Consider the following 19772-nt stretch of genomic DNA (forward strand, 5'->3'; position numbering starts at 1 on the left):
ACAGCCCCTTAGTAAGAAATGTGAGCGAGCAGACTAAACAAATAAATATTATGATATATACATCCTGCGTATATCTCAATATAAAAACAGAAAAGTTGATACAAAGCCGAAAACATCACCAGAAGAGGCTTGATATATAAGAATAAATTATTTACACTTGGTTACAGGAAGAAACTGATGTCCATCTCCTTTTCTCAACCATATTGTTGACCGAGTCCTCCTAACATGATCAGTGAATAAACGGTGTCTGTTCAGTACAGAAAATGTGTTAGAGCAGCGAGTTCAAACTCATAGTAAGCAAACACTCTTTCATGCAAATTCCTACAAGATAATCACACACACACACATATATATATATATATATGATTGTGTGTGTGTGTGTTAATCTGTATAATCAGATATATATACTACACAGTTCAAACTCATAGTAAACACAAGGAGTACTACAGTTTTTTATTTTTATTATTTTTATATATTAATGTTTGGCTCTAAACCCCTTAAATCCCCTTTCCCCTCGGTGAAGGTGGGAATCGAACCTACGACCTTGGGCCAAACCTCCCAAGTTTTAACCAGTAGGCGACAGACACTATAGCCTATAGACATGCCTACCTTATGTGATCCTCCTAACAAATGTGTATTTGTTGCTATTACTAACCTTTCATACTCCAGTTTCTGAATAACTATTCCATTCAGTAGAAGCTCTGAACCATAAATCATTACCCCTGCAAATCAAAGGTCATATTATTTGTTATTACAATCTGAATGCACATGTAATTGTCAAAATACAGAAATATATGGCAGGTTCTAACCTTTCTCAAGAAGAGGCATGCAGATTGCAAAGTCTTCTTCACAAGAAAGGACCAAAAGATCATCTGGAACTTTATCATCCTTCGTCACTGATCTCCCTAATCTCTCCACCGCCTAAAAAGTATGATCCATATTGTTAACTACCTCAGGGACTTTCCACTTGGTTAGCCAAGGAAGTTACCCGTGTAACTTTTCATTCAACAATACACATTTGGCTCATTTAGAGAAAAATAATAATAATGATCCGTATTGTTAACTCGATAAATAAACAAAATATATTTCCATCGGAGAAATCTTAAAATAAAAATAAAAAAAAATTAAATGGAAGCTGGAACAGCATCATCCAGTCGCTCAGATATCTTATATCTAGAGTTCAAAAATAAGCATGCAATTCTAGACAGTGTAGTTGAACACAGACATCACATTAGTCTTACCACGATTACTAGGAAAATGATTTGATAAATTTAAACAATCTCCAAGAAGCTTAATTAAGTCAGAAAAAAGGCATTTTACAAGGTTGGTGGGAAATCCAGTTTTTGATGTTTACATAACAGACATCAGATTATAACAAGAATCACTCTCCGTAATGACAAATTTACTTTCTATAAGCATAACCAGTGTTGTTGCACTCAGTTCCATGTTTCCTTACAGAAACGATGTTTGCAGCTCCAACAGTTAACACCTCTATCTTCTCTAAGGTACACTAGACATAAAATTAATATGAACTTTCAGATATATCATATATGCAACATTCCTACGAGATAATCTACACAGATAACAGACCATTTACAATTACACATATATGCAAGTATGCAACATTCCTACGAGATAATCTACACAGATAACAGACCATTTACAATTATACATACCTGGCCATGGACCGCCTTAACCAAGATTGCTACAAGTTCCATACTTGGTTTCACATTTGGAGTGATAAATACTCTTTTACTCTGCAAAGAAGGATTAGGTCTATATCAATTATCAAGATATCAGTAAGCATGCCCCACCATTTGGATTACTAATTTGCAGAGAAAATCCACCGCAAGTGCAGCACATAGGTTTAAATGATTCCATTTCGGTACGAAAAGAAGATAGCATACCTCTAACAGCGGATTTTGGCTAGCTCGTGCCAGTGAGACTTGCATACTGAATCCTATATCCTTTTCCTTCTTATAGTCTCTCAAAATGTAATTTCTCTCATCAATAAAACAGCTTGCTCGTCCACAGCTCTCAAGCCACAAATGTGTCACAACTGGTTTACCAGAAGCAATTGCTTCTAACATATTCCTCGTACGCACAAACTTATCGGTTACGAAGTGTGTGGCTTCTGAAGAAGAGCATGCAGTCGAAGCTCCTAACCGTACCAAAATCTGAAAATGAGAAACACGCGGCACATATCAGAATGCCTATGCTCATGTTACCAATAGATCTTAAACAAGAAAAACACCAAACAAACGATTACCTTTTTCTGCTGCCTAATTACATCCTCATCCAAATGGTGACTAAACAAAGCTCGAACACTGGCCAGATCCCTCCTTTTCCTCAAATCTTTGGATGCAGGGCTGTTAGAAAGTGATATTTCATTGGAATCCAATCTAGTATGTTCTATCACAAGAGACAATCTTGATATTTTTTTCCTACACGACTGCTTGTGATAGCCATTACCAATACAAACTGGTGATGCCGCATGTATTGGTGTCGTACAGTTAGTGGGCGTAACACAGGCTGTACCAGAAAGGTTAGCTTTCCCTGCCGGGGACGCATCTAAACTAGCATTTGCCTCTACACCACCTGTGGGTGAGACATGATTTCCACTGCAATCTTTGACAGAGCGTGTAGATAATGTTTTTGTGGGAGTACCTTTTGGTACCACCCTCTCACTCATGACAGCTAAAGAACTGTTATCAGCAGCCACAGATATAGCTTGTTCTGGTACAGGTTGCCTTATTAAGCGCCTCTCAGAGTTCTTCTCCGGTGACAATGAGGATATATTGCAGTGGGCAGATGACCGACCTTTCCTCTTCTTAACTGATTTTACATCATTACAGCTGACCTCCAATTCTTGCCTATCCAGAAATTGCCTATAAGATTCTGATCCAAGAATACTAATGGACGGAGCATCTGCATTGGAAACTCCATTTATGAGGTTTAACTTGCTCTGACGGGTTCTTACTCCATGATATCTTTGTGCATCTCTAACCTCATAACTGGCTCTAGCTATCTTTTCATGCGACCCACGATCCAACGGCTTGTGTTGAATTGACTTGTCCTCTTCATTTGACGGTTTTGGCGCATCAACACCCAAGTTGCTTGGTCTTTTCCTATTCCGCCTGATCTCCACCACAATACCCGTGCCATCACAAGAATTATTATGTGAAAACTCGGAACTCTTCAAAGGGTTTAAAGCTAAAGACTGCCTAGTCTGACAGGCAACTGGTGTGGAAGTCTTATAATCCTCTTGCATCTGTCCTTTGCCCAATGATAAATTTCCATTTGATGTCAATGAACTACAAAATCTATCACTGTCTTTGACATGGGTCTTGGTCACTGCACTTACTGGCTCTACTTGGTTGACAGAATTTACAGATCTTCCGCTTGCGCTTTTCTTTTTATTTGCAGCATTCCGTTTATCTAAGTGCTGTCTTGCACTCAAACTTTTCTCATTTACTTTTGTTGCCGAATCTGAAGCAAGTCCCTTCACTGTTTGGATTATAGAGTTCTTTTGAGAGATTTCTCTACTTACATTGATATCAAGCGCCTTTATTCGTTTCGATCGTCTCAAAAGGCCACTTGAATTAGAACTCCTTTTCCTGAAGGGTGCTTTTTTTGACTCTCCTCTGTTCCCTATCTCATCTCTTGTACCGCCTTCACTATCATTCGGTGTAATTTGAACAGTAACCCCACAACCTAAGACTTCCAGTGTTTCAGCAGCGTTTTGGGTATCAAGACCAACATCACACATGTCCAATGAATTCTTGCGAATCCCAGTTGCTTTAAAATGCCTAGGTGAAGACTCAGGGTTCAGCTTTTGATCCAACTTCTGAAAAAGATTCTTTCCACTTCTTGATTTGGATGCATGTAGTGTGTTATCATCCTCATTTAATTTATGCACAACTAACCTCGAATCTGAGTGAGTTGAGCCCATAACTTTGTGATGAAAATTTAAACTCTTTTCTCCTTTTCCGAGCTTATCCACTGTGCCTTGGCCCTTTTTGGCACCTAGTGGCTTAAGGTTTTTGGGTTGAGTATAAGATCTTCGAGCATGGCAGCTGCTTCCAACTAACTCCTCTTTCCTCTTGCTAAAGAAATAACCACCTCCCTCATCCTCATGGCTGTCATCCCACTCAAAGACAGCAACCTCTCGAACTGGGTTTCTACGACTAACTCTTTGAGCCAAAATACGAGCACCCTTTGCATTTGAGACAGGAGGTGACTTCCCCCTCATGTTACTTCCCCCGTTCACACAAGGCAATTCCATTTCATCATCTGAAAATAACCTATCCACAACATTCAATGCATTGGCTTGAGATAGCTCATTAGGTTCCTGTGAATTAAGATAGCTTAACCCTGCAAACTCATGATCCTCGGCAACAAACTCAGGCAAGCCACTTCTACCATTTATGACATTGTCTGCATTTACTGATCCACTATTTCTCTCAGGTGCGTTCTCAGTGAAAAGCTTCCTTGCTGTTGAACTAGCAGCCCTGTGTTTTATCCCATCTCTCCCAATAGAGTTCAAAATACCAAGGTCCACATCAACTTCTCTTCCAATCGTGCCACTCACTTCTTTATCTTTAGGAGAAACCTCCTTCCCAGAGTAATTATTACCCAGAACAGATCTTGTTTTGCGTGCAGCAGCAAGACCAGAAGCACGCAGCGATGCGATACGAACTGACATAAAGCTTCTGCTTGCTGATCCTGAGTTGGAGGACAATTAAATGAGCAAGTGCCTAGACAACACTTATTCCTAAAGCCAGAACAAGTAAACAAATACATACCTGAATTTGGTTCTGATACACGCTGCTCTACTGTAATTAAAGAAAAATATATGAAAAAATTAAAAAAAATAATAATAATAATAACCAATCTTTATATATTATAATAAAATGACACGTGTACTAAAAACTCTCACCATTTACACTACCTTCATCATTGTCACTCAAAATTTGAGTTGTTTCAGTCTCGTTATCGCTATCAATAACTTGTGTCTTCAGCAAATCCACATTGTAATCTTCTAGTAATTGGGTATCTGCGTAATCGTCAAATGGAAGAGTGGAAGCCTCAGAATCGATAACTTGTGTTGCAATTTCGGTGTCAATTGTGTTTTGAATGGAGCCCATCAAGAAAAAATAAATGTTTAGAAATGTAAAGAAGAGATTTATATATATATATTTTTTTTAGGGTTTGTGTGGGAATTGTTTTTTGGAGGGAAAATGAGAGTGAGCGGGGTTAGTACTTACTACTTAGTACACGTGGTACGGAAAGAAAAAAGAGTGAAGTTTCTGGTGGGGGGGCATTCCGAGAATCGAACTCGGGACCTCTTGCACCCAAAGCAAGAATCATACCACTAGACCAAATGCCCTTCCTGATGATCATCTCTACGTTAATATATAACACTTTATGCATATAGGGTTTATGTCCTTGCTCCAAAGTTCAATATCACACCTTACCGAGAAAAAAAACAAGAAAATATCACAGATTCACATAATTCAAAATCGATTTAATTTGCATAGTGATAAACTCTAAACTAAAGAGTGCAATTCTGATCTATATTGAAATACGGTAATTAGTGAATTCATTGTTTATTTGCGTTGTGATACTCAGCTATCTAATTTACATGAATCAATTTGGTCATGGCTGGAAGCCTGAAAGCTGCAACAACAGCGTATTATCCCAGATTCTGGGCATATATAAGCAGAGCAAATGATTAATAAACTTATATGTAGAACTCATCCTACAAAACCAAAGTTGCTGGTGACTTGGTGAGTGGTGAGGGTGCACAATACTCAAACCACGGCGAGAATGTTGGGCCATTTTATCCGTAACAAAACCTACATCGCGTAGGTGCCTAAACCTTGATTCTAAGAATACGTGTATTAACAGAAAAGCCTAATGTTGCATTTGATTTCCCAGGAATTTCCTTGTTGTGGAGAGCGTCCATGAGATAGAAGTAGAATTTAACTCAAACTCCATAACTCATTTAATGTAACATTGAGAATCTTTATCCCAAATTCTCGATATATATATATATATATATATGAACAACTATCCAGGCCGCCACCAAGTTGGAGGCAGGAAAATTTCTCTTCCAACTCCACTTTCTTCTTGCACGACTGCCTTGTTTTTTCATTGTATATGCCCTAAATTCAATCTTTTTCCTGTTTTGCTTTCTATGGTAGTAGTCCATTTTATGCCGTTTGATGTTGATGGATGCATGCAAGTATGTGCATCTATTGATTATAGTTTGAATTACTGAGTCAATATAGCCATATAGGCAAGTCGACATGTTTGATCAATAGTTAGATGGTCTTGACACTGCTATGAAGGAAATTGATTTTGTAGAGATTGAAAAAATCATTCACTTTTGGATCGCACTCGGACATGACTGCTCATGAAAGAAATAGGTTGCATTCATTTGAGAAAATGAAGGTAAAGTAAGTAATCTTAGAGGTGGTTGACTGCAGAAGACGCCCACAGTTATAAACTAGTACAAATTTGTATGATCAATATCACCTCTCAAATTCTTCAAATTTGCTTCCAAAATTCAGAATTTCGCGGAAATCCAACTCTAGTTGACTGTCTAGCCGCATCTTTGTTCGCAAATTTGGAATTTCGTGGTAATGTCCATTGCAAATGTCGCACCAATTTTTTACACTGCGCCAGTGGTATTGTCGCGCCATTTTGCTAATGTCGCCGAGTGGTGAGTTTTTTTTTTCAACTTGGGGGCAACAGCTATTCCAAATTTGCAAATGATATTGTTGGTCAAAATTTGTGTCTAATTTCTCCAAATTTTGCCTTCAAATTTTAAGGAAATACTACCACCACCTAGAGATGCTCTTAGTTTAAGTAATGACTTTTAGTTGGATCAATTATGAACATGATCAAGTTTGTGGCTTACACTGCATCCAATTTCCATTTAATGAAGGACAGGTATTCCTGAATACTAATTATGTTACCGCTTCTCTTTGCAGCAAAAACAATGTTACTGGAAGAAACGGGTGCAGCAGAGAGCCAAGAGAGTAATTCAGTTACTGACATTCCTCGTGAGGCAATGAGTTCTTGGTCGGACCTTCCTTCTGACCTCTGGAGAAAATTGCTAGCCAATTGCCTTTGGTAGAGCTTCTTGCTTTTCGAAGTACCTGTAAGGATTGGCTAAGGCCTCTTCAAATGCTTCAGCTGAATGTGAATACGCAAGCTACCAAGAGCCGCGCTTTCTACTCTATAATGATAATTCACATTGTCGCTTGTATACACCATCATCGGACAAGTTGCAGACTATCCACATCCCAGAGTTTGATGGCACAATAACTTGCATTGCATCAATGGAAGGGTGGCTTCTTCTTTCTCAAAACAGTTCAGTATTCTTTTTCTGTCCCTTTTCCCGTGCAAGAATAGACCTTCCAAAGTTTCCACATTCAAACCTGTCTGATCATGTTGCAGCTTTCTCATCCTCACCTGCTTCTCCAGATTGTGTTGTTTGTGTCATTAAACATTCCAATGGCATCACCCTGGAGGTGAACATGCTTAAACGTGGAGCTACTGAATGGATTGCTCATAAACATGAGAACCGTTTGACTTCTATTACCGGAGCAATATTTTATGATGGGATTTTCTACTTTTTGGACTCAGGGAGGTCGCTGATAACTTTATCTATTGACAGTGAAACCTTCGATGACTATTTTATATTAGATCCTAATGCACCTGGTACAGCGGTTGTGGGCACCCTACCTTTTGCATATAGAAGGAAATATTTTAGCGACAGCATGAAGCAGAAAATGGGGCTGGAAAATGGTGAATCTCTTTCTACTTGTGGGACACTTGTACCAATAAGCAGTCAAATCGACAGGTACATTCACAACGAAAACCTGAATGCTGGGATGAAAAGAAACCATGTCGCAACAAGGGGGTATGGATCTATCCTAGATTCTTTCAGGTCCCATCAGATCAGAGCTGGTCTCTTTAAGGATTGAAAGTGAAGTGTTCATTCAGTTTTGTTTCTTCTGGTTAGGATTTTCTATTTCCTGTATTTATTTACGTAGTTAGTTATTTATATATTTTTCATATCAGTGATCGGAGATGGTATACAGTTGACATTTTTAAAAAATTGTCCATTCCTTTTGTTCTTGACTTGCCTTATTTTCCTTACTACTAGAGTAGAAAGAACAGTTGTGAAACACAACCTTACTGCAATCCCAAGTAAAGATTACAATTATAAGTTCGTTCTCTGATCAACTGCTTGTTTTTGGATGTCCAATTAAGGACTTACTGTTGACTCATTGGTTCCTTAGCTATTGATGTGAGGATCGGTCATTGGGGGTAGATCACAATTTTCTTTAGGACAGAATTCTATTGGCGCTTATTTTCAGGAAGAACAAAATTTCCAGCCTGATACCTTCAAGATTTCCCTACTCATGGGAACAGAGAACAGAAAAGGACCAGAGGTAAACATATAGAAGTTGTAATGCCTGGAAAGTTGGATCAAAGATCTTGATATCCTTAAATAGTTATGCTAGTATTTTCTTCACTTTTGACAATTTAATTGCACTCAGTTTCACAGCACGGATACCTTGATCCTGAACGGCTTTACTGAAATGATAAAGAATAAGAAAAGAACGAACTACTTTAAACTTCAGCTAGAAACATTTAAAGATGATGACAAGAGAGAAAAAAGTAGATATAGAAGACAGTTGAGAAGATGATATAGAAATACCTTTGGAGCTCTCCTCTCCCAAGCCTGAGACCTCTTAAGCGTGGCAACCTTCCATTCCTCATAAAGTTGTGCTGTCCCACGCAATGAAATGCTCAACAAAATAAAACGGTTTAACATTTATGATTGCAATTTTCACAAATTTAGCACTCAACTCAGGAGTCAGGAATCAGGAATTTGCTGCTTCCCTTGCTTTATCTTCAACCGATCGACCAGGCCTTAGCAACATAGGATCCTAGAAAAGTGACTGAAAGCCTATCTCGACAGCAAAACCTTATCCCAAAGGACTAGGGATAGCCGAGTTCAAAGAAAGTCTAAGCAAACCAAATAATCTATTATTATCAGATAGCTAATCAAGACCCGATGAAAATCTTATTATGTTAATGACCCAATAGTTTCAGCTATATGACTTCTCTTTCCATTGAATGAATGCTGTGCTGATAATAAGATGTTTGATTAGCAGAGTATAATTTCCCTGGAGAGTTTCCATGAGATAGAAAACATATCTAATAAGTACCTTTTCTACATGTAAAAACACTTCCATGAACAAGGGTATACATACTCTTCCTGACAAGGGAATTTCTACTTTCCCATGGAGTCTCTCCAACAAAATATATTCACAGGGGAAACTATCCTGCATGGCTTTATGTGCTAATCAAAACACACAAATTATATCCCATCACAGGGGAAACTACCCTGCATGGCTTCATGTGCTAATCAAAACACAGCCTTTGTTTTTGTCACCATCATATGCAAAATTCAATAATTCTCAAATATAATAAAACTTGGATTTCTTATTTCAAAATCTAGAAAGTTTAACAACACACACAATGCTTTCATTTGAAGATGACGACATCCTGCTACAAACATCATGACCCTGTTTCCCACTTCTACCCAACTACAACCAGGCTTCTTCTTCACCCCTTGCTCCCTCATTGCTTTCCTTATCTTCTCTGCTTCCTTCCATTTCCCACTTTCACAGTACATATTTGACAACATCATGTAGCCAACCTCTTTCTCTGGTTGCATCAAAATCAAATTCTCCCCAACTTTTGCCCCAAGCCTCACATCTCCATGAGCAGCACAAGCACCGAGCAAGGCTTCAAGGGAAGTAATTGTAATTGTCTTTGAATATTCCTCAATCAACTCGCTTGCTTGCCTCAAGTGCCCACCTCTGCCAAGCAGGTCCACCATGCAAGCTACATGATCTGCCTCTGGAGTGAGTTCATGAACCAACACCATTGACTTGAAAAGTTCCTGGCCTCGTTCTATTTGTCCTGAGTGACTACAAGCCATCAGCAACCCGATAAAAGTCACTCTATCAGGTTTCAACCCAGAAGTTACCATGTCATCATAGATCTTTAGGGCTTTTACAGCACACCCATGCAATCCAAACCCAAACAACATTGCATTCCAGGAGACCAAATCCTTATCGGAAATATCAGTAAAAGCTCGAAATGATTCCTCTAGATTTCCACACTTCGCATACATGTTAAGTAAGCCATTTCCCACATAAGCATAAGAGTGGAAACCAAGACGTACTACACAACAATGGGCCATCCTACCATGGCCTAGTACAGCCAAGTTAGAACAAGCATGAAGAACAGCCCCTAAAGTAAAATCATCAGGTAGAAGAAGATTCCTTGTCATGTCAACAAAGAAGCTAAGGGTCTGTTTTTCGTGCGCCATTTCTCATGTACCCTGTGATCATAGCTGTCCAAGAAACCATATTCTTCTCTGGTGCTAGTTGAAACACAACGAGGGCTTCATGAACCAATCCCATTTTCATGTGGGCATCTATCATTGTATTCCAAGAAACCTGGGTTGGAGAACTAATCGACTCAAATATCTTAATAGCATCCTCATGACAACTTAATTTGGCATAATAGCTTAAAACTGAATTTTTAACCGCAACTGCTGAACTCCAACCACTTCTAACAATGCATGCATGGACGGCACGACCATGAAAAGGTTCTGCTAATTCAGAACAGGCACTCATAAGAGCAGTGTATGTCCAGACGTCGGGGCTACATGTACTTGCCTTCATTTTTTTAAACAAGTTCATACACATCTCAGTCTGCCCACATCGAGAAAAACCAGCCATCAAAATGTTCCAAGCAACTTCTATCTGATTCGGCATATCATCAAAAACTCGACACCCACTCTCAAAATCTCCAAATTTCACATAAGCAAACAACAGAGCACACCAAGAGACCTCATTCCTTTGCTCCATCTCTTAAAAAACTCTACTCGCCCTCGACGGAAGCAAACATTTCCCGTACATATCAACAAGTGAGTTGCACACTGGCATTGAAGATTGGTATCCAAAACGAACAACTAGTGCATGAACTTTCCTTCCAAAATGAAGCTCCCCGGCGTCCGCAGACGCACTTAAAGAAGCCGTGAAAGAGAAATGATCAGGTCTCAAGCCCGAAATTCTCATATCTGTGAAAAGTTCCATTCCTTGTTGAGAAAGGCCGAGTTTAGAATAACTACTAAGCATGGCGTTCCAAGTTACTATATCTCTTTGAGACATTTCATCAAATAGTTTTCTTGCAGTGGTTATTTGACCTGATCTCGCTAATGCAGTGATCTTAGATGTAAGGTGGTATAGATGAAAAACTAAAGCTTACCTCGTTTGTGGAGCCGAGCTGAACAGCCATTGAAGCTAGCATCGAGAATTAACCAAAATTCCATTGGGTTGTTGGATGTAGCATTACCTCAATTTCTGGACAAAAAGTTTGGGACTGCTAATTTGACTTTAGCAAACATCGTACTTGCATACTTTGAACAGTCTCAAACTTCAAATTGGCAATGGAAAAGACAAATGACAGGGTTTCCATTTTCTGTTTCAATTAATTCAAGGACAGATCGGACATAGATCGTTTTTATATAACCATAGCAGTAAAAATTGCTTTGAAGTCCTTCAGATAATACAGAAGATACAACAATTATTGCTTAACCTCCCAAGAAAGTACATAAATAATTACAAAATACAACAGATGAGATGCTCAATTCGTTTGACGGTCAAATCATTTTATGTTACAAACCACTGCATGTACTGAATCATCCAGGCCCATGGAAACTGATGTTTCTCTGAAAGCAAGTCGCCTAGTATTTCGACACGATTTCTTTAAAAAGCTCCTTAGGTGCTGCATTCGAGACAAGCAAACAAAGCAGGACAAAAAGCAGAATCATGAGTAGATCACAAGAAATCAAAGTGGAAGACAACGATAAATGCCTTTTAAGTGGTTACTGTTAGGTCTATATTCTTCCTGATATTACTTCCTATGTTTAGCTCTTTTGAAATCAGTAAAAGACCCGTAGGTGGAAGAAATATACGAGTCTCGAAATCCCAAAAGGAGAATCAGTAAAAGATACTCATTGACTGAAGATATAAACAATGCATCACCAAATGAGAAGGACGTGTAGACGGTAGACCCCTAATTCTACTTCCTTAGCAAGGCATTCAAGAAGAAAGGAAACCGGCTGTGTTCAACTATAACACTAAAATGTTAACATTATAATAGATAGGAATCCCAATCACACGAAATACTGAATTTTCAGCTGCCAAAATCTCAACCCTGCCCTACTTCTAACACTGAAAAACCGATTGTCAACAGTATCAGATATCAATCAACACGTCAGCTTATCCTAATTAGATCACCAGATCCTGAATTACGACATGTTCAGTTAAGCCAACAATTTAGGCAAGCTTCTCGAGTTGATTTCAGCATCGAGGACATGTTGGTTCTGGGTTATAACTAACAAATCATGGTATGACACCTAGATGCAAGAATGGAAACACCCATTATCAAATGTGGTCCTTATAAGGTGAAAGAATATACAGGACATCCATAAATAACTTAGGAATGGCAAGGTCTGTATGTTTCTTACCTGGCATACCAGTGAAACGCTCATATTGCTCGTATGCTTGCCCGATAAACATTTCTAATCCACTAACAGTAACAGCCCCCGACTCTTCTGCTTCCCGCAAAAGTCTGGTTAGTTTCGGTGTGTATACCGCATCAAAAACAAGGGAATAATTACTCAGAGCATGCTGCACAAATAGATTATAATGGATATCAGCTCGTGAACAATCTTCTGCATGCTTACTTATCAATGGTGAATTGGTGATATACCCGACAAGGCTACCTATAGTTTTAAACAGACTGCAATTTTTAAGCACGAGTGGGAAAAAAGAGCAAGCATGTTGGGTTTGAAGAAACCGAGGGATGCAAACCTTAGCTAGTGGTGTCTCCTCAACTTTTGGCTGCATACCAATGGATGTGGTATTCGCAAGGATCATCCCGACCTCCGGTCTAAAACTTTCTAATTCAGCACTAGATAATGCAATTCCTCCAACTAAATCAGCAAGTTCCCTAGCTCTTTCTAGTAGTGACAAAAAATAGATTACTCATTACTAATCTACAAAGGAAACTTGTTCTTGTTAATAAAAAATCTACCTCTGACGTGCTCTACAACTCAACAGTTGGATCATGAAAACCATCATATTTAATTCCAGCAATAAGATAATCATAAAACCACAAAATTATCACATTTTAGACCATGAAAAACTAGAGGGGCATAAATCAACACAAGGCTTGTAAACATCATTTTCTTTTTATATGCATAAATTGGGAAGAAAAAAAAGTAGAGAATTGGGCGGTCGACTCTGCATTTGTTCTTTACTTATCTTTTCTTCTCATCCTTAAAGTGACCAAACAGTAATCAGATCAATCCACGAAACAACAAAAAAACAGTTTCATCAGATTATAGTTTCATGCATTTAGCAGAGTCTCTACCCTCCCTCGGTATATAAAGGTATACTCTTTTTGGAGATAGAACTCTACACATACTGGGTTCAAGATTTGCTGTAGGGAAGTATCAAATAAATTTTGGTAATATAGAGAAAGCTTTCCTAGTTTTCAACCAATTTATCAAGGCGTATTAATTGACTAATGCACCCACTTAAACACACATATACACAAAAACATCTTATAATCAGGGTCAGTAACTACAGTTTGATAAATAGTGGAATGAAGTTAATATTTACCATAAGTGCGATTGGCTATAACAACTCTTGCTCCTTTTGCTTTTGCGCCATAAGCAAGTGCCTTACCCGCCCCACCTGCTCCAATGACCACAAATGTTTTTCCAAATAAAGGTGAACCAGTTGCATTCGCTGTTTTATATGAACCTGTTACAGAAAAGAGTTTGATAACAGTTTTAAGAAACAACTCTACAGATACTCCAGCACAGCTTTCAAAAAGTGAAAAAGACCTCTTAGTCCGTCTTCAATAGCACTAATTGCACCAACATAGTCGGTATTGTAACCAACCAACTTTCCATCACTTGGTCTCTTAATAATGAGGTTTACTGCTCCTATTGACTGAAAGGATTTAATCATGAAAGTAAATTAATCACATGAGGGGTGAAAATGGGGGTAGAACTTCAAGATATAACCAGTTTGCAAAAAACTACTTTGATAGAAATGTAACACAACATTAAAGAGGTAAAATGTCACCAATTTTACCTTGGCAATGGGATCAACCTCATCACAGCATTGAAGTGCAGCCTCTTTATGAGGAATAGTACAGCTGCATTACAAATAAGAATTAAATCACTTCAGCAGGGAATAGAACATTACTACTTGAACTACCTAGCTGTTATGAAAGATGCTTGTTTTTAAGTACTCAGCAGATGATATACTTAATCCAAATATCGCTAGCGCATTCTTTTGTGGAAGAATAGATGAATATACAGGATCATAACAATTACCCATGAAAAAATTACAGGTTAACAGCAACCAGACAACACTCTTAGATGCCACAAACCCCAAGCAAAGCAAGACTAAAGATAAATAGGTATCTGGGTTGTATGTAACTATTTGAAAGAGAATATCAAACCTGAATCCAGTAAAATCTGAAGATGTATAGGTACTCAAAAATTTTGCAACATCATCCACCAAAAGAGGCACATAAACTCCATTAAAACCAACAGATTTAAAAGCCCTATTGTATAAAATAGGTCCTTTGCTGTGGCCTACAGGCTTCCCAATAAGTCCAAATACTTTTGTATCAGGACCCATCTGTCTGAAATTATATACACTCAACAGATCTTTGATTGTTGGTTGCCCAGGTGCCGATACTATCCCTGCTTCAACTGTACCAAAAGTGAGATATCCGCCAAATTTGGGACAAAGCAATCGTGAAATTAATCCCCTTTCACTCATGACCAATCCAATAATTGGAACCTGAAATTGAAAATAACAGGTCATCTGCATAGTGGTTGCAAAAGAAATTTTTTACTACATGCAAATAAGCCAAACACGGATTGAGCATTTCTTCTGTCTGGTCACAGGTCATGCATCTCTATCTACTACATGAGTCAAATAACTGATGGAAAAGTAAATTTTTTTAAAGCGCATGGAGTTACTTTTGTACAGCACGCAATAGTCAAGATAGAAAAATAATAATAAAAGGAACTAAGGAACAGGTTTTTTTGAGTTTTATGATGTAACGCTTCAGGATTAATCAATGTAGGATCTGAATATGTGGTTTAAAAGGAGAAACAGAGAGGTCAGTGGAGTCATACATATTTGGTAGTACCAAGATACCAAAACATGCTTTCATAACATGTTTACCATAAAAAACACAAAATACTTGGTAGAAGCTGGTAAGTGGGTCTCTCAGAAGGTTCCTATTAACTTTAAGGAAAAACCATGTTGCAGTCAACAATGAATTATTGAGCAAAATAAAGGGGCTAGAGATATTAGCAATTTGAGGTCAATAGTCTGGTGAATATTGTCTATAAAGCCATGCAGAATTTTATCTACGAGACTAAAGGGCGTCCTGCCTAAATAATTGCGGAAGGACCAAGCGTCATTTGTTAAATGGTTGACAGAAGCTAAAGGTGCCCCCTCAAAACGTATCATTGCTCAAGTGATTCTCCAAAGCGACCAGACCTTAAAATCTAGTTTTTCCAAGTGTCAGTAACAGGACGCTGTATCAATTGGGGAACCTTTTGGTGACAGCACCTGGAGTATGAGAAGTGAGAATGCCAACATGAGTAACTAGAAAACCTGTGAAAACAAATGACTTGCTGGTCAAAGGCTATCTGCGCGTATTCAGTTTTTGCAGGGTGAATGGGAAGTGAGATGTGTTGTTTTCTGCTGTACTTTACTGTAAGCTTTCTGTTTCACAACATGATACACTTGTAAACCCACTACTTTAACATAGACAGCAACAAGAATAAGAAAAGATCAAGAGGAGTACAAGGAGAGCAGTATTTGCATTGCTTACTTGGGAATGCACGGTTATTTGAAACATATGTGACACATCTGTGATGTCACGAGCAGTTGTTGCGATCTTAACTATGTCAGCTCCAGTAGCCTGTATTCTAGCAACAAGGTCACCAATTTCCTCAAAAGTTGGAGTGCGCTCATAGTTGTGAGAGGATACAATGATTTTGAAGTTCTTGGGCCTTTTCCCATGGATGGAATCGATGAATTCACGGGCAACCTTCAAATTTTCAGTATTAAAAAATGTTAGATTATTGCGAGACGTATACAAGTACTAAACTGCAACCATTTTTTGAAAATAGATTCACAAGAAATAGTGGTTTCATGGAAGTCCTTAAAATTTAGAGTATTAGAACATGAATGACTAATAGGCCTGCTCATTCGAAATTGCAGGTGAATCTGTACAGTTGACTTAGTTTTCTGAACATTACACAGCAGTCTCAGTAATTTTATTAAAATTGGATTGTTAGAAGATCTAAATTCGTAATTATCTAGTGCGTGTTTTTTCTAAGTGGTAATTATCTTTTGATATATGATATCTTGGATTCCATGAAATGGACTAGTAAATCCTGAATACAGAATTTACATTGATTTGGATTTTGAACTAGAGCTCAATCCAAGAAAGAAAAAACTATCAAGTAAGCATATTTATGAGTTCAACACTCTCTAAAGAATATCTCCATTCAATAAGAATAACTCAACAAACGGACTCGTGGATGGAACAGGGAAGACTTCATATTTATTTCTTTCATTTGTGTCTGTGGCTTGTTAATGGGATTGGGATGATCAGTGGAAACACATACCATAATGCACATCAATTCTAATCTCCACTCGGAGTGGAAATTCTTCACTTAGTTATAAACCAAAAGGTTGACAGATCTTGGGGACAATTTTTCATGGGAAATACTATTTATAATTTGTTCAATCACTCCATCCATTCTAATCCTATGAATATATTACATAGAAAACCCTGTCAGTTATTCTACTGGTGCCACTAGTAGTACTCCTAATAGTACCAAAGCCAGGTTTTCTCACCTAATTTCAACCAAAAAACCAAAGAGGAAAAGAAAAGTTAAACAAGCGTGATTAGTCATGAAATCACCAAACAAATCACAATCAACTGCAAATAAACCATGCATTCCCACCAGCTGACCGGTAAAGAAGATCCCAATATGTCAGCCATTAATATACTTTTAATTCTTGAGTGCTAATAAGAATGCAACCTGAAGTTCAACGTCAATATAATTAGCACCCAGTTCCATGGCCCGTCGGAGCGCATCCAATCGCCTACTATCATCTCCTTCATAAAGACCACCTTCCCACTTTGGTCTACAGAAATAAATAGCATTCAGAAGAGTTACTATGATGCAAGATGCAACGTAACAGTGTGCTTTTGTTATAACATGGAAATGATGAATTAGAAAGAGTAAAACAGAAACTCATTCACCATTTACCTGAAGTCAGTAATAGCATAGGAAGAGAATCACAGATATAGCAGATGTGAGCAGACAACATGAATTGATATGTCATATGCTCAAAAAGAAACGGAAATATAAAGCACTAAAAGTATAAAGAGGCCTATGCATAAATGGAGAGAATAATGTGTGTGGTACATGAAGCAAAATTAACAATCCATACTCCATCGTTAAATGAAGGAGTCGATGCAATCTTGGGTTGCGAAACCCAAGTTGGACTCTCATATTTCTTTGGCAGCATTGTACATATATTAGGACATTTTCGAAGTGGGCAATTAGTAGGTAAGAACGCAAATAAGAGGAGACTCAAATGAGCTGGACTTGCGTAGTACATTATATTCAAAACGCTGCACATGGCAACTTGGGATCCCAGTTTTAGACATGGGTTCTTTGGAACAAAGTGTCAGCCACTAGAATTTCTTTTATAGGATTTTATTTGTTTAAACTATATTATTTGTTTGCACTAAATTCATCTGCATATGACTTTATCAAATGCCAATTGTGTCTTCATTTATGTTAAAATTTTGAAACATGTGCAAGCTTTTAGAAACTGTCTCAAAATCATGTTCAGAAATAAATATTTTTATATATGAACTTTTAGAAATTTGAACACTAGTTTCTTTGATAATGATCATACGGTGGCTATTCCGTTATTGTCTGCGAAACTTATTTAGCACTAGATCAATCTAAGTGTCCACGTTCACACTTTTTTTTTAGGCAATAGGGAGCCCTCTCCATTGGGAGCTCCCTCAAGGGGACATACATGGACTCCTAGAAAAAGTAATACTCAAAAATCACACAGGATGCTCATCACCTTGGTATATAAACTTAGAGGTCATATATCTCTTAAGTACGTCAATTTCGTAATCCTAAGAAGAGATGCAATTTACTCAATCATAATGAGTCTTTGGGAGATCTATGAGTGCATTCATGTACTTAGGGGTCAGTATATGATTGTGGCTTTATATCATATGGTCTTACGGGAGCATTTTTCTCATAATATGAATATGGACAAGGATTTCTACATCAGATTAATGCTTTGTTCAAATAAATGAATTCAACAAACTATCTGCAATGAGGTGTAGAAAGCCCAAAAAAAAAGAAAAATACATTACATGGATCCCAACTTTAAAACCAATAGCAGTAATATATCTTCAAGTTAGGTGCATCATGATCGATGGCTGTGGCTATCTTCATACAAACAAAAAAAGTAGATAGAAATATTACATCTACATGTTTGATTGTATCTTTATAAAGAAGATAACCACTGATCTTGACGTACATAATTTGACGAATAATTACAATTCTTGATCTGATCTTAGGAGCCATGGAATACAGAAAATTTTTATCGGCCTACAGCCCCATACTGCCACATGCATAGGGAAGTTTAGAAAACCTTAAAACACTTCAACTATAAACTTAATTTTTTCATCACATAAATATAATGCTCCCTATGAAAGCCATTTGGATCTTCATCCGGACTCACAAACATTATAAACACTCAAATAAGGAATAAGATAATCCTCTCTAATCTCAAACAACCCCTAAGTATATATATATATACCTGTAAGTGAAGAGTGTAGGCAAAGGACATTGTTTAATAATAGTTTCAAGATGATGACTAGGATTAAAATCTTTTAAATAGTCCAATCTAATTTCCACAACATCAGCTCCACACTCTTTCGCTTTTCCCATCTCAATTAACATTTGTGAAACCGAATCTCCCATTATTGGTGCACATATTAATGTTGAATTATTATTCTTACTACTACTTGTTTCGGCAGTATCCGGTGACGTTAACTACAAAATCCAAAATATAAATAGTTAATAAACAAAATTCAAGTTAAAAAAAAAAAAAAAAAAAAAAAAGTTGATTGGTTAGAAGTTACCGTGACGGAGCTCATTTTGGAAATGAGAGGAGAAGTAGAAGGTTGGTGGGATTTGACTTGAGTTGAGTGGTCAGCTATTTATATGATTTTTTGTATGATCATTGGTTTACATAAACACAAACAATGGGCTTTTGTTAATTTGGCGTTCGGATTAGAGTAAAGCCCACACTCCCGCAGTGAGTATTCCCGTGCTTTTGATATATTGAGGTTTTAGACCATATCTTTGAACGACAAGTTTCATGAACGTTTTAGATTGATAACATTCCTGAATCCTGACAGAGGAGGGGGAGGGGGGATAGTTTTGTAACTACTCTCAGCGTGGATCAGAGTAGTAACATAGCCGATTTATAAACAAATTACACAAAATGTCC

At 37.7% G+C, this 19772-nt stretch overlaps 4 protein-coding genes and 1 non-coding gene across 9 annotated transcripts; 1 reads left to right on the forward strand and 4 right to left on the reverse strand.

The window, feature by feature from the left end:
* Positions 1-34: 34 nt before the first annotated feature.
* On the reverse strand, positions 35-5346 carry LOC147517512 (uncharacterized). Of its 4 annotated transcripts, none has more exons than XM_086589677.1 (8): positions 4952-5346; positions 4806-4835; positions 2270-4719; positions 1908-2177; positions 1677-1757; positions 810-921; positions 656-722; positions 35-247 (listed from the first exon to the last, which is right to left on the reverse strand). In XM_086589677.1, the coding sequence occupies exons 1-8, from the start codon at positions 5145-5147 to the stop codon at positions 148-150; spliced, it is 3306 nt and encodes a 1101-aa protein (XP_086445803.1). In that variant the 5' UTR covers positions 5148-5346; the 3' UTR covers positions 35-147. The 4 variants fall into 4 exon arrangements, with proteins under 4 accessions (XP_086445803.1, XP_086445802.1, XP_086445801.1 ...); XM_086589676.1 differs by having other exon boundaries at positions 2270-4725; XM_086589675.1 differs by having other exon boundaries at positions 4940-5346.
* On the reverse strand, positions 5318-5389 carry TRNAP-UGG (transfer RNA proline (anticodon UGG)). Its single transcript has one exon. It is a non-coding gene; the product is annotated as a tRNA-Pro (tRNA).
* A 1960-nt stretch (positions 5390-7349) lies between these two features.
* On the forward strand, positions 7350-7997 carry LOC147517514 (uncharacterized). Its single transcript, XM_086593621.1, has one exon. The coding sequence runs from the start codon at positions 7350-7352 to the stop codon at positions 7995-7997; it is 648 nt and encodes a 215-aa protein (XP_086449747.1).
* Positions 7998-9487: 1490 nt separating this feature from the next.
* LOC147517515 (pentatricopeptide repeat-containing protein At2g36980, mitochondrial-like) lies at positions 9488-11416 on the reverse strand. The gene is given in 2 exon segments (XM_086589681.1): positions 9488-10417; positions 10419-11416. Coding segments are annotated over 2 exon segments (1473 nt in total). The 5' UTR covers positions 10968-11416; the 3' UTR covers positions 9488-9493.
* A 151-nt stretch (positions 11417-11567) lies between these two features.
* Positions 11568-19713, reverse strand: LOC147517516 (bifunctional 3-dehydroquinate dehydratase/shikimate dehydrogenase, chloroplastic-like). Of its 2 annotated transcripts, XM_086589679.1 has the most exons (11): positions 19402-19698; positions 19077-19312; positions 17261-17366; positions 16039-16257; positions 14644-14990; positions 14271-14334; positions 14018-14126; positions 13791-13934; positions 12978-13126; positions 12632-12794; positions 11568-11886 (listed from the first exon to the last, which is right to left on the reverse strand). In XM_086589679.1, exons 1-11 carry the CDS (start codon positions 19414-19416, stop codon positions 11846-11848), a joined length of 1593 nt encoding a protein of 530 aa, XP_086445805.1. In that variant the 5' UTR covers positions 19417-19698; the 3' UTR covers positions 11568-11845. The 2 variants fall into 2 exon arrangements, with proteins under 2 accessions (XP_086445805.1, XP_086445806.1); XM_086589680.1 differs by lacking the exon at positions 19077-19312 and having other exon boundaries at positions 19402-19713.
* Between the last annotated feature and the right edge of the window lie 59 nt (positions 19714-19772).

Source organism: Coptis chinensis, chromosome 2 (assembly GCF_015680905.1).
Source record: "Coptis chinensis isolate HL-2020 chromosome 2, ASM1568090v1, whole genome shotgun sequence".
NCBI lineage: Eukaryota > Viridiplantae > Streptophyta > Magnoliopsida > Ranunculales > Ranunculaceae > Coptis > Coptis chinensis.

Excerpts from the sequence above, each read along its gene's own strand:
- LOC147517512 (XM_086589674.1), bottom strand. The coding sequence starts at position 5,147 with ATGGGCTCCATTCAAAACACAATTGACACCGAAATTGCAACACAAGTT. Across the intron at positions 4,836-4,939 it reads TGATGAAGGTAGTGTAAATG|TAGAGCAGCGTGTATCAGAA; the intron begins GTGAGAGTTTTT and ends CTTTAATTACAG. Across the intron at positions 1,758-1,907 it reads GCCAAAATCCGCTGTTAGAG|AGTAAAAGAGTATTTATCAC; the intron begins GTATGCTATCTT and ends CCTTCTTTGCAG.
- LOC147517514 (XM_086593621.1), top strand. The coding sequence starts at position 7,350 with ATGGAAGGGTGGCTTCTTCTTTCTCAAAACAGTTCAGTATTCTTTTTC.
- LOC147517516 (XM_086589679.1), bottom strand. Across the intron at positions 17,367-19,076 it reads CCTACACTCTTCACTTACAG|ACCAAAGTGGGAAGGTGGTC; the intron begins GTATATATATAT and ends TTATTTCTGTAG. Across the intron at positions 16,258-17,260 it reads ATATTGACGTTGAACTTCAG|GTTGCCCGTGAATTCATCGA; the intron begins GTTGCATTCTTA and ends GAAAATTTGAAG.